This window comes from Phocoena phocoena, chromosome 16, assembly GCF_963924675.1.
Source record: "Phocoena phocoena chromosome 16, mPhoPho1.1, whole genome shotgun sequence".
In the NCBI taxonomy this organism is placed as follows: domain Eukaryota; kingdom Metazoa; phylum Chordata; class Mammalia; order Artiodactyla; family Phocoenidae; genus Phocoena; species Phocoena phocoena.
The window spans coordinates 80943185-80957762 of record NC_089234.1 but is presented as its reverse complement, the minus strand read 5'-3'; the positions used below and the strand labels follow the sequence as shown (position 1 = coordinate 80957762).

The 14578-nt window shown below is 37.7% G+C and overlaps 1 protein-coding gene across 2 annotated transcripts in view; it reads left to right on the top strand.

Moving 5' to 3' along the window:
• The window catches only part of TSNAX (translin associated factor X), a 31768-nt gene extending 28782 nt beyond the window's left edge, over positions 1 to 2986 (top strand). Inside the window, exon 6 of one of the 2 annotated variants that reach the window (XM_065894892.1) lies at positions 2313 to 2986. In XM_065894892.1, coding sequence (XP_065750964.1) covers positions 2313 to 2690 — 378 coding nt within the window. In that variant the 3' untranslated portion in view covers positions 2691 to 2986. The remainder of the gene's footprint in view (positions 1 to 2312) is intronic. The other variant, XM_065894893.1, reaches the window with a different exon arrangement.
• Positions 2987 to 14578: the final 11592 nt, after the last annotated feature.

The window sequence follows — 14578 nt, the reverse complement described above, 5'->3', positions numbered from 1 at the left end:
AAAACCATTTAATTTTTTTAAATGTTTTATTATGAAAAATTTCAAATACACAAAAAAGTGGAGAGAATAGTAGCACATGAACATCCATATACCCACTACCTGGATTCAGTAATGAACATTTTGCCATATTTGCTTCATCTAAATGTTTTTTGCTAAACTACTTTAAGTTATGGATGTCACGATGTTTTACCCCTAAATACTTCAGGTCCATCTTGAAAAACTGCTTTTTAAGTAATTTTCTTTTCCCTAGTTTCTAATATGTATTATTGGTAAAGCAGAATTTATTTCCTTGACAATTAGTTGAAATTTGTTTGTTTTTTAACACACTTTTTTCTTCAAAATCCACTTCTTAGTTTATAATCAGGGAACTCCTTCTGTCCAATGAGAGAAACAAAGAACATTAATGTTTTCTTAAGCAAAAGTTACTTTTATGAATGAATTTATGAAAATGCCCGCCACCTCCCCACCTCCTCTACCCTCACCACCCACGGTCTGTCCTTTCCAAAAAGATGCCAGTTCTCTTAACAGTTAATAGAAACAACACATAGCAGGTCAGGATAATTGGGAATTATGTCAGGATAATTGGGAAGCTGACTTTGTATACTTACCCGGTTCTACCATTAACTAGTTATATTACCTACAGTGTTTCTTGGACCTCATTCTTATACTCTATATTGAGAAGGTTGGAACAGATGGTCTCTGAAGAGTCCAACAGTGCTAGGATTTATATATTGGATACAGAGCAACCAGAGTCATCTTAATAAAACCTAAATTTGACTCTGTCATTTCCTTGCTTAATTCTCAATGACTCTGTTACCTATAGGTAAAGTTCTAATTTCTTAATGTGACTTTGTCCCCTCGCTCTATCTTTCTAGACTCATCCTGTACCACTTCTTACTTTAAATTTTACTCCAAAGAAATACCTCACTTGTTCCTCAAATATACAGCTCGATTCTCACCTGCGCGCCTTTGCGGTTCCCTCTGCCTAAAATGTCCTCCAATATAATTGCACCCCACCTAGCTAAGTCTCATACAGACTTTTAATAACAATTTAGACATTGCCTCTTTTAGACAGAATCCAATAGAGAAATTGATGTGGAGAGAGGAGACTGACATAGTGATGGTAATGGTGATACCAGCTAACATTTATTGAGTATATACTTTGTGTTGGGCATTATGCCAAGAACTTGGTAAATGTTATCTCATCCTTAAAATAAACCTCTGAGGTAGGTACTGTTATCCCATTTTACAGATGAGGAAACTGAGGTTTAGAGAGATGAAATAACTTGCCCAAGGGCATACACCTTATGAAGCAAGGTCCTGGAAGAGGTGGGAGGAGATGGGTCAAGGTCATTTGGAAGAGTTAACCTCAAACAAGAGGAGGGACAACTCATCATCTGAGACTGGAGGATAGAAGGTAAAGATGGATGTGGACATAAATAAGTTATTTTGTTTTTTTTTTAGGGATAAGGTAATTGAGAGAGCTTGTGCCAGGTGGTCTGGCAGATAACCAGGCCAGTGAAAGTAGGCAAGATTGTTTACTGAGAGTGAAGAGGTTTGGGATTGAGTAAGGGCTGAGGAGGAGAGAGGTGAAGGTTTGGAGTAGTGTTTGAAGAGACTGGAGACAACCATCTAAGAAATAAGCAAAAGGACTGGTGAGTAATTTGTAGTGGTACAAACGCTATACAGTTGTGAGTGTTATCAGTTTTTAGCCCAGTGGTACTCAGCCACTTGAATAAAGCACTACCAAGAGTAGATTTTTATTACTGATTTAGGGTTGTGTTTTTGCTGGGCAGGTGCAGTAGAAAAATAGGAGCCTAAAGGAACTGAGGCGGGTGTAGCGAGAGAGTAATAAATCCTGACGGCTAGTGCCGAGGGGGACAGGAGAGAGGCCAGAAAGGGACTAAGTGATTGAGGAAAACATGACTGGATCCTGAACCTGGAGGGCTTTATGATTTGTCGTTTAAGTAAGTCAGTCATTGTCTTGCAGTAAAGTCAGTAGGCCTTGTTTAAGAATGTTTTGATTTTATCTTGTATGTCAAGTGAAATTGGAAATGGTTGATTTTATAATGATACAATATTAGATGTCAAAATTATCTTGAAGTCGTAAGTTCAACTCCCTACTGAGGGCACGAATCCGTCTTGTAACGTCTCGAATGGTCATTTAACAAAACGGATCGTTTTATTTAGAGAAGATTAGTATGATTGACCTGCTGTTGATTTTGTTCCTTCTATGAGATACATGCATAGTCACTCTTTTACACAGTGTATTTTCTTTGTGTGTGTGTGTTCTTTTTGTTTGTTTTTACCAGCCCTCTTCTGATGCACGGGATGAGCAATGCGGTACCTGGAGACTGAAAATCACGCCCGTTGATTACCTTCTGGGAGTGGCTGATTTAACTGGAGAGTTGATGCGAATGTGTATTAACAGTGTCGGGAATGGGGACATTGACACCCCCTTTGAAGTGAGCCAGTTTTTACGTCAGGTTTATGATGGGTTTTCATTCATTGGCAATACTGGACCTTATGAGGTTTCTAAGAAGCTGTATACCTTGAAACAAAGTCTGGCCAAAGTGGAGAATGCTTGTTATGCCTTGAAAGTCAGAGGTTCAGAAATTCCAAAACACATGCTGGCAGATGTCTTTTCAGTTAAAACAGAAATGATTGATCAAGAAGAGGGCATTTCTTAGAGTAACATTTCTCAGTTTTCTGTCTCTTAAGAACTCCTGAGAGAGACCAATTTGTAAGACTGTTATTTAGTATATCATTTGACTTTATTGTGGCTTTAGAAATGTTTTCAGTTGTACTTGTTTTAAATTGTATACAGGCTGTACATAAAATTACCAAAACAAATCATTTCTTACTCGTGAAAATTTGCATACAGATGTTTGCCTATATGCCTGTTTGACTTTTTGCTGGCTAAACCTCATCATTTATCTTTGTAAATGTGAACATGCTTCAGAGTGCACTTTCTGCCGTACCTATTTTAATTTAGTGTGTGTGAATTTTGGAGCGGTAATATTTAGTGGAAGACAGTTATAGTTTAAGTTGGTGATTTTTAAAAAATAAATATTTAGTTATACATCTGGACTTGAGCTTCCTGTTTAAATTTCTTGATAATATTGTGCCAAGCCTCCAAAATAGGCTTAATTCATAGACCAAGAGTTTAAAATCACATTACCAGTATACTTCATGAGGTATTGTGGTGAGAATTCATGTTATATTCTGGCTAATTTTAGGTCATTTTGAATCCATATGAAACAGCCTTCCAGAAAAATTGACAGGTACCCAGATGTTAGTTTCTACATTTAATTTTTGTCCTTTATCACAGAAAGTCTGATAGAGAATTGGCACTAACATTGTAATATTTTCACTGATGTTTGAGTTGAATTATATACTTGCACATACAACTGAAAAGGTAGTGATTATTTAGCAGTTTTTGTTGTTGTTATTATATTTAATTAGGCATGTTTGGAGGCTTTCCTATTCTAACATCTATCAGAAATTACATCTAAATAATTATAATGAAGTTTTGAAAATTCTGAAATATTAAGTTAATCCAAATCTTTATAGTTGTCCAGTTGTGTTAATGCATAGTATGAAAAGTTGCCAAAGAAGATTTATCACGTACAATTCAGCAATAAGACAGTTGTCAACGCAGTTGGGAATAGCAAGTAGTATCACTAGTAGTAGAAGTAGTCTCACTATTCATATTTAGAATTGGAATTTGCCTACTGAAATTAGTTATTTTAGGACTATTAGGAATTAGTTATATTAGGAATTTGCCTACTGAAAATAGTTATACCATTCACTGTGGTGTGAAACTGACTTGAGCATGGCACTGTTGGCTGACAACTAGACATTTCCATTTGGTTTTGTGAGTTTTAAGAATCTAGATACTGGATTTTATTTTTGGAAAGATTAGCAGCTCTGTTTGCAAGGGCTTATTCTTGGAAAGGGTAATTTTCCAAAAATGATCACCTAAAGGAAAATAAAATATATACATGCCTAATAGATTAGGTTTGTTTGTTTGTTTGTTTGTTTTGGTGGTAGTAAGTTTTTTCCATTTCCCTACTCGAAGATATACAGCTGAAATATAGTTTTATTACATATTTTTCTTTCCTCTGCCACTTGAAGTTAAATTTATAATGTTAAAAGTAAAGTAATAATGGATTGATGAATGTCTTACAGATGTTTAAAACTGAACTCTTTGAATAAAATATTAAAATACAAAAGTTAAGCTTATTTTTTGGTCAGTTGAGAAATACTTAATCAAACTGTTATAGACTTTTTAGCCTAAACAGGAAACTTGATATAGACTCGCTTAATGTGGAGATTTATGATTTCTTAAAATGGGTCCAGAAGTAGGGAGAGTTCAGAAAAGACATCTTTTCACATCTCATTGACCTAGACTGGGTAACTTTCCAGTCCCTCAAAACCAGCTAGTGGAAAGGAGGATGAGATCACCTTGATAGATCAAGGTGCCCTTTATCTGAGAGAAGAGCAAACACAAGAAACCGAGTTAAGGTGTTGCCATCTTAGGGGAAGGGGAAATGGCCTTTAGGTCCGCAGTCGGCAGTATCTGCTACAGGTGGATTGGTGCCGGGCCTACTGATAACATTTCTACATTGCATGTTATACTAATACAGTGGGTGTTAGACCAGGATGGTAGAGGATCTCTAAATGTATCCTGAATGTTTCAAAGTGGTTGCTCTCATATCATCACCTGTGGTGATGTTTTTCATCTTTATTATAAAAAGAAATTGGTTCTAGGTAGCATGGCAAGTTCCTGAGAAATTCTAAAATAAAACTGGGTTATTTCCTTCATAAGTAATTGCTGCATTTATGAAATCAGTGTTTTTTCCACCATACACATTGCAGAGCCCTAGGGCTTTTCTTGAAGGTGATCAAAGAAAGGTGTTATTTAAATGAGGGATTGGTGGAATGGATTTAAAAACTTAATACAAACTCTTTGCTGTCTGCAAAAGACTCACTTTAGATTCAGAGACACAAATGGACTAAAAGAATGGGAAAAGGCATTCCATGCAAACAGTAACCAAGAGAGCTAAACAAATAGACATCAAGACCTTCTTTTTCTTTTGGCTAGAGACAAAGAACAACATGTAATGGTAAAAGGCTCAATCCATTGAGAATGCATAGCAATTACAAACATATGTATATTGATATATAAAACAGCAGAGCCCCAAAATACATGAAGCAAAATCTGAGATAACTGAAGGGAGAAATGGACAATTCAGTAGTAATAGTTGGATAATTTAATACCCGACTTCCTATAATGGATGGAAGAACAAGACAGATCAGTAAGGAAATAGAGGACTTGAACAACACTGTCAACCAATTAGACGTGACACCGTATATAGAACACTCATCCCAACAAGAGAAGATATATTTTTCTCAAGTGTGTGTGGAACATTATCCACAAAATGTCAGGCCACAGAACAAGTCTCAATGCAATTAAAAAGATTGAAATTATACAAAGTATGTTCTCTGACCACAATGGAATGAAGTTAGAAATTAATACTAGAAGTAAATTGGGAAGATAAATGAAGCAACATACCCCTAAATAGTGGGTCAAAGATGAAATCACAGGGAAATTAGAAAATATTTTGCGAAGAATGAAAAAAACACAGTATACAACTTACGGTGTTCAGCAAAAGCAGTGCTCAGAGGGAACTTTATAGCTTTAAATCCCTGCATTTAAAAAGAATGATATCAAATCAAGAACCTAAACTTCTGTCTTAAGAAACTAGAAAAAGAATAGCAAAGCAAACCACAAAGCAAGCAGAAGAAAGGAAATAAAGATTAGAGCAGATATAAGTGAAACAGAGAATAGGAAAACAATAGAGAATATCAGACAGTGGAGAATATCAGTTGGTTCTTTGAAAAGATGAACAAGATTAAAGAAACCTTTGGCTAGACTGACCAAGGAAAAGATGACTCAAATTACTGAGATCAGGAGTTAAAGAGGAGACACTACCACTGACCTTACAGAAGCAGAAAGTTTATAAGGGAACACAATGAACAATTCTAAAGTTACATAACCTAGATAAATGGACAGATTCCTAGGAACTCACAAAACTGACTCAGGAGGACACGGAAAATCTAAATAGAACTATAGCAAAGAGGTAAGGTTACTAATAAAACTCCCAGTGAAGAAAAGCCCAGGACCAAATGGCTTCACTGTTAAGTTCTACCAAACATATAAAGATTGATACCAGTCCTCAAGTTCTTTCCAAAAAAGTAGGGAACAGTTTCTAACTCATTTTATGAGGCCAGTATCATTGTCATACCAAAGCCAGACAGTACTACAGACCAGTGTCCTTCATGAATATAGATGCAAAAATCCTCAACAATATACTAGGAAACCAAATTCAGTCACAAGTAAAAAATGATTGTACACCATGACCAACACCATGGAATTGCATCTCAGGAATGCAAGGTTGGTTCAACATGAAAATCAAATGTAATACGCCATATTAATAGCACGAAGAGGAAAAAACCATGGTTTATCTCAGTAGAAACAGAAAAGTCACTTGACAAAATCCAGCACCCTTTCATGACAAACACTCAAACTTAGAGTAGAAGCGAAATTTCTCATCCTGGTAAAGGGTATTCGAAAAGCACACAACATTGTACTTAATGGTGAAAGAACGGAGAGCTTTCCCTCTAAGATCAGGAACAAGACGAGGATGTCCAACATTGTACTGGAGGTTCTAGCTAAGGCAATTAAGCAAGAAAAAGAAACAGAGGGCCTCCAGATTGGAAAGAAAGACGTAAAACTGTCTCTATGTGGAGATAACATGATCTTATATATAGAAAACCTCTATAAAGAACCCTCAAAACCCCCCAAACTATTAGTAATAATTAATGAATTAAGCAAGGTCACAGGATACAAGATCAATACATAAAAATCAGTTCTGTTTCTCTACACTAGCAATTAAAAATCAAAATCAAGGCAATAATTGCATTTACAATAGCATTACAAAGAATGAAATATACAGAAATAAACTTACCCTAAGAAGTGCAAATTGTACACTGAAAGCTGTAAAATGTTGCAGAAGAAAAAGGCATCCTGTGTTCGTGGAATCTATGGGTTTGGACATTCTATGGGTTTGGACAGATCAATTGATTTTTGACAAGGGTGCCAAGACCATTCAATGGGGAAAGAATAGTCTTGAACAAATGGTGCTGGGACAGCTGAGTGTCCACATGAAAAGAATGAAGTTAGATCCTTCAAATCATATACAAAAATTAATTTAAAATGGAGGGAATACAAATATGACCTAAAACTATAAAATCCTTAGAAACAGGTGTACATTTTCTTGACCATAGATTAGGCAGTGGTTTCTTAGGTATAACATCAAAAGCACAAGCATCCAAAGAAAAAACTAAATTGAAACTTCCATCAAAATGAAAAACTTTCGTGCGTCAAAGGACACTATCAAGAAAGTGAAAAGGCAACCCACTGAATGGGAGAAAATATTTGCAGATCATAATCTGATAATATAGTGATATAATGATACTAGATATATGTATCTAAAATATGAAAGGAACTCTTCTTAACAACTTAACAGTAAAGAGACAACCCAGTTTAACAGTAGGCAAAGGATTTGAGTAGACAGTTTTGGAAAAATGATAACACAAATGACCAATAAGCACACGAAAAGATGTTAAACTTCATTAGCCATTAGGGAAATGCAAATCAAAATCACGAAGTACCACTCTATACCCACTATATATATAAATTTTATATCTATATCTTTTATATAATAAAAGAGAAAGAAGGAAAGGAAGGAAGGAAGAAGAGGGAAGAAGGGAGAGAAAAAAAACAGAAGGAGAGGGAGACTTGTGCATGAATGTTTCCAACAGCATTATTTATGGTAGCCAAAAAGTGGAAACAACGCAAATGTCCATCAGCTGATGAATGGATAAACAAGGTGTGTTATACCCCTGCAATGAAATCTTATTCGGCCATAAAAAATTAAGTGCTGTTACTTGCCTCATGGATGAGCCTAGAAAACTATGCTAAGTGAAAGAAACTAGATACAGAAGGCCGCATATTGTATTATGTATTGATATGAAATATTGGTGGCATTGGGGTGCTTGAGGGGTTTGGAGTGACTAACAATGTGGGGTTTTTGATGAGGTGATGGAAATGTTCTGGAATTAGTGGGACTGTGCAACCTTGTGAATATATTAAAACCCACTGAATTGTGCACTTTAAGATGGTGAACTTCATGTTATGTGAATTGTATCTCTATAATAGTATTTTAATGTTTTTTAAAAAGTGGATTTATTGTTTCCTTGAAAATTTGCTTGAAATTGCCTGGTATTTTGCTTATGGGAAGACTTCTTTTTTAATTATTCAGTTGCTTTAATTGTATAGGGCTGTATAAGTTTTTCATCATTTCTTAATGGCAAGTTTTGATAAATTACATTTTTCACAGGATTAATCCATTTTGTCTTCATTTTCAATTTTTTTGATACAGTGTTGTTAATGTTATGTTATTATATTTATATCCTGGCTATATATGTATTCATAGTATATATTTGTGTTGTCTCTCTGTATAGATGTTTTTAGTCATTTTTGCCAAATGTGCCTCCATTATGTTAGTATTTTTAAAGAATTAATTCTTGCTTTATTTGGCTTTGGCTTTTTGCTAGTCTCTTTTTTATCTCATTGATTTATACTCCGATTTATTATTTCCTTGTATATTTTTGGGGGGTTTATGTTCTAATATTTTTATAATACATTATATTTTTTACATTTTTGCTTATTTTTAGACTTTTTCCACTGGGTCTTGAACGTTGGTTTTATAATTAATTTCAATAAATGTGGAGTACTTTTATTAGTAAGATATTGTGCTGACTAGTCTACTTTCTATATAATCCTGTACTGATCTACCTTGATCTCTTATTTTTAGGGGACTAAGGAATCCCGCCCCTTCCTCGCAAATCTGGGAATCAGTAGGTACTTGATTAGCTTCTGTTTGTTAATTCTGTGGTTTCTATTGGTATCACCTTTCTATCTTTTGACAGTTTCAAAAAAAATCTATTCAAAAAATACCATTGAAATCTTGTGAAAGTTCTGCAGTTTATTATTTTAAAAAAAATTTTTAAAGGTATTTTTATTTACTTATTATTATTATTATTTTTGGCTGCATTGGGTCTTCCTTGATGTGCACGGGCTTTCTCTAGTTGCCGTGAGCGGGGGCTACTCTTCGTTGCGGTGCGCGGGCTTCTCATTGCGGTAGCTTCTCTTGTTGCACAGCACAGGCTTTAGGTACACGGGCTTCAGTAGTTGTGGTGCATGGGCTCAGTAGTTGTGGCTCGCGGGCTCTAGAGTGCAGGTTCAGTAGTTGTGGCACACGGCTTAGTTGCTTTGCGGCATGTAGGATCTTCCCGGGCTAGGGATTGAATCCGTGTCCCCTGTGTTGGCAGGTGGATCCTTAACCAGGGAAGTCCCCTGCAGTTTAGTTTTGAAGAAATACTTCGAGTCTGTCTTTCTTTGAGTGCACGGTTTGTTGCATCCAGAATTGTGAATGTGGTAACTTGCAGCCTAGAGCAGTAGCATTGCAGCCAAATCAGTCATCTGTTTATCTTCCAGATGATCTTGCTAAAGGAGCCCCTGTTGGTTCCTGATTCAGAGTGGCTCTCCAAACAATAGATCAGGCCCTGATTTCCATCAGGGTTGGTGAGGTCTTCAGTATCCCTGTTCAGCGCACTCTCATCTGGGGCTCTGTCGATCCCTGGAGGGGTTATGTACAGGACCAGTGTCCTTGGACCCTCTATACTTAGAGCCATCCAGAAGTCTAGAAAGTACCTCATGGTCAACAGTTTGTTCAGGTCGATGGGGTGTCACATTTGCAACTCATAATCTTGTTTTGAAGTTGAGACTTGAAAGTTTTTAGATGATTTATACATTAAATTACAACCCACAGGTTAACTATAGGACTTTCTTACATTTTGTCTAAAAGTGCATTTATGTAAATTCAGCTGATTCTTAAAGCTCTGAGGTAGGCAGGGAATGGTAATATCCCCTCCCACTGCCCCCTTTATATGTAAATAATGTAACTGAGACCTAGAGAGGTTAAGTAACACGCTCAAGGTTACCTACCACACTAGACAAAGATTTGGGATTAGAAACTACGTCTAATGAAACTTAGATGACAGCCTTTCTGCAATGACACACCACTTTTTGTGGTTCTTAATATTGTATGTGACCTTGAACAGGTTTACCTTAAGCCTTATTCTTAATGCACCTTAGTTTTATCATCTGTTAAATAATATGGGCCTCACTTTTCTCAGGTGTTTTTATGATTGAGCCATATAATCTGTGTGAAAAAGCATTTCAGGGCATGAAGAACCCAGGAATATAACTTACTGAATAGACTCTACCTGCAAAATTTTGCATGTAATTTAAGGAGATGGCATGGACCTTCACAAATCCATCTATGGATGCTCTAAAACTAAGTCCCTGAGACCCAGATTAAGAGACCTTGTTGGGGCTTCCCTGGTGGCGCAGTGGTTGAGAGTCCGCCTGCCGATGCAGGGGACACGGGTTCGTGCCCCGGTCCAGGAAGATCCCACATACCTCGGAGCGGCTGGGCCCGTGAGCCATGGCTGCTGAGCCTGCGTGTCCGGAGCCTGTGCTCCGCAACGGGAGAGGCCACAACAGTGAGTAGGCCTGCATACCACAAAAAAAAAAAAAAAAAAAAAAAGAGACCTTGTTATTGGAGGAGTCCAAATATGTCTTTCACATTGTACACTTGTATAAGCATGCAGTTTCCATGGTGATACTCTGACAGGGGCAGATACTCAATTTTGTTATAGTTGTGTGAGTGAAATGCTGACATTATGTTAGAGAATTTCTCTAGTTAGAAATGCCCACGACTTTCATGTCATTCTGAAATGCGTCTTTGACCTTAAAAAGCCAAGAATCACTGGTCTAGATGATTTCTTAAGGTCCCATGCACCATCAAATACTTTATAAGGGGCTTCCCAGGTAGTGAGGTTAAGACTCTGCACTCCCAATGCAGGGGGCCTGGGTTCGATCCCTGGTCAGGGAATTAGATCCCACACGCATGCCTCAGCTAAGACCTGGCACAGCCAAATAAATAAATATTTTAAAGATAATAATAAAAAGAAGTCTTTATAAATCCAAGGATCCTAACTAGATGAAGCCATTTCTAGGATTTATGAAGTAGTGGGCTTTTCTTCGGTTCGTTTGTTTTTTAAACAATAAGTGAAGTTCTGTTGAGTGCATGTTCCAGCGTTGTCCCTTCCCTTGTCCCCTAATGCAAGTTCTCATTTGGTAGAAGCGCACTGATATTTTAATTCAGAGACTACCTATTGCTCTTGTTCCTTATGCATCTATAATTGGTGTGTTTCAAGAGAGAAGGTTTTTGCCTTGTGGAATAAACTATACATAGTTAATTTCCAGTCATACCGTCTTCAAATTTCAGGGTAAAAGTGGTTATTTCTCTTTTTTTAACCTTTATTCAATATTTTTCCGGCTTAACTGTGATATACTTGACACATGACATTGTGTAAGTTTAAGATGTAGAATGTGTTGATTTGAAACATTTATAAATTACAAAATTACTACCAGCCGTCATACTGTTAGCTACTGCCCCAGTTGATCCCCATCCCATCACATAGTTACCATTTCTTTTCTTTCTTTCCTTTTTTCTGTTACTTCCGTCACTGTACATAGAGACAAGCCATTTCTTTTTGGTGGTGAGAACATTTAAGATCTACTCTTTCAGCAACATTCAAGTATATGATACAGTATTATTAGTTATAATCACCACGCTATGGATTAGATCCCCACACTTGATAATTTTATCCCGGGGAGGGTGTACTCTTTGAAAAGTATCTCCCCGTTTCCCCTACTTCGCAACCCCTGGCAACCACTACTCTATTCTCTGTTCCTCTGAGTTTGTCCTCTTTAGATTCCACCTATAAGTGACATCATATAGTGTTTGTCTTTGCCCGCCTTATTTCACTTAGTACAATGCTGTCAGATTCCTTCCAGATTGTTGCAAATGGCAGGATTTCCTTCTTTCTCACGGCTGAGTAATATTCCATTGTATACAGTCAGTCCTTCGTATCCTCAGGTTCTGCATCTGCAGATTCCACCAAGTGCAGATGAAAAATATCAGGGAAAAAAATTGCAGAAAGTTCCAAAAACCAAACTTGAATTTGCTGTATACTGGCAACTATTTACATTATATCTACAACTATTTACGTAGCATTTACATTGTATTAGATATTATAAGTAATTGAGAGGTGATTTAAAGTATGTGGGAGGATATGTATGGATTACATGCAAATACTACATTTTTTATATAAGGGACTTGAGTATCCATGGATTTTGGTACCTGCAGGGGTGGTCCTGGAACCAATTGTCCTTGGATACTGAGGATGACTATATATACCACTCTTTATCCGCTTATCCATTGATGGACACTTAGGTTGTTTCCATACCTTGGCTGTTGTGAATAATGCTGCCATAAACATGGGAGTACAGACATCTTTTTTTTTTTTTTTTTTTTTCGGTACGTGGGCATCTCACTGTTGTGGCCTCTCCCGTTGCAGAGCACAGGCTCCGGACGCACAGGCTCAGCGGCCATGGCTCACGGGCCCAGCCGCTCTGCGGCATGTGGGATCTTCCCGGACCGGGGCACGAACCCGTGTCCCCTGCATCGGCAGGTGGACTCTCAACCACTGCGCCACCAGGGAAGCCCCAGACATCTTTTTGATATCCTGTTCTCATTTCCTTTGGATGTATACTCAGAAGTGGGATTGCTGGATCATACGATAGTTCTGTGTTTAATTTTTTGAGGAAACTCCATACCGTTTTCTATAGTGGCTGCACCATGTTACATCCCCATCAACAATGCACTAGGGTTCCCTTTCCTCCACATCCTTGCCAACACTTGTTATCTCCTGTCTTTTTGATAATAGCATTTCTAACAGGAGTGAGGTAGTATCTCATCGTGGTTTTGATTTGCATTTCCCCGATGATTGGTGATATTGAGCATCCTTTCATGTACCTGTTGCCATTTATTTGTCTTCTTTGGAATACTGTCCAATTCCTCAGCTCATTTTTTAATCAGGTTGTTAGTTTTCTTGCTACTCCTTATATATTTTGAATACTAACCCCTTTTCAATTATATGACTTGCAGATATTTTCTCCCATTCAGTAGATTGCCTTTTCATTTTGTTGATTTCTTTTGCTAAGCAGAAGCTTCTTAGTTTGATGTAGTCCCACTTACTTGTTTTTGCTTTTGTTGCTGTGCTTTTGCCATCAAAATGTTTATTATTTACTGGTCTACCTTTTGGGGGGAAAATCCTATTTGTAACCCATCTCAGTGATCTTTTGAATAGTATAAGCAATTACATATGCCAAATCCCAAGTCTTGCTTTAAGAAACATGACAGAAGAGCATCTAGGAAATACAAGAACACAGGACTCAAAGTCCAGAACTTTTTTCCATATCATAATGTAAATAAAAGCCTCCAAAACTCTTTGTCTACCTAACAGAACCCACACGTACACATGCGAGCCTGCGTGCACACACACACCCACAGTAGTTTTTCTGGATACCTCTTAGTACTCCCCTGCGTGGAGGGAGAACGGATAGAAGCTTTGGCAACGTTGAAGAGGCAGAATCCTAATGGCACTGATCCTTTAGCAGTCACGATTTGAGCCACGCACCAGGTAAAGCATCTCAATTAACTGAGGTTTTGACTCAAGGCACAGGGAACATAGAATAAATAGTAAAAGAAGAAAATTATAAATATCAACTCTCACCTTGGGAGCAGTTGCAGAAACAAGGACTTTAGTGACAATGCATGTTTTCTCATTGCTTTGTAATGTATCTTTTATATTTTAATCAGTTGTGCCTTTTTTTTTTCCTCCCCTTTTCCTGTTATTTCATATAGGGCATGTTTTTGTTGAGTAAACTTTTAATCTAGTCTTCAAGTTACAGGATGGCAAAGGCAAGTTGTATTGAACCAAAAGAGGAATGAAGATCAGAGGTGGGTAGTGACTGATAGGACTTCCTCTCTCCCCTCTTAGGAAGAAAGTGAACACCCTTGGTTGTGGGGAGGATCAATGCATCCTATTCGGTGGAAGCATGAAGTCGCCTGGAGGTTTAAACCTAGCTGGAAAGGTGTGAGTGCCACCTAGCCAGAGGAGTAGACCGTGCCGGGCACTGCCTGCTGATACTTGGTACTAGGTCTGCCTCCTAAACTCTCGTTCTGCATTGTAGGAACTGGAAGCCTGGAAACCACACTTCCTTGATTCCCTCGCGAAGAGGGTTTATTTGCAGTCTCCCAGTGAGAGGCACATGTAATATTTGAAAAGCGGAAGAGAAACAAAAGCCTTGGTTGCTCCTTCAGCATCAGAGGCAGGGTCAGGCTTGCTCAGATGGCATACGTGAGGTCCTGCAGGAGCTTCCACACTCGACTGATACCTGCTTCAGGGCTGCCGGCAGCTGAGATCATCAACCATGGTTTCCTGCAATTCCTGTGACTTCTGGGTTTCCTGA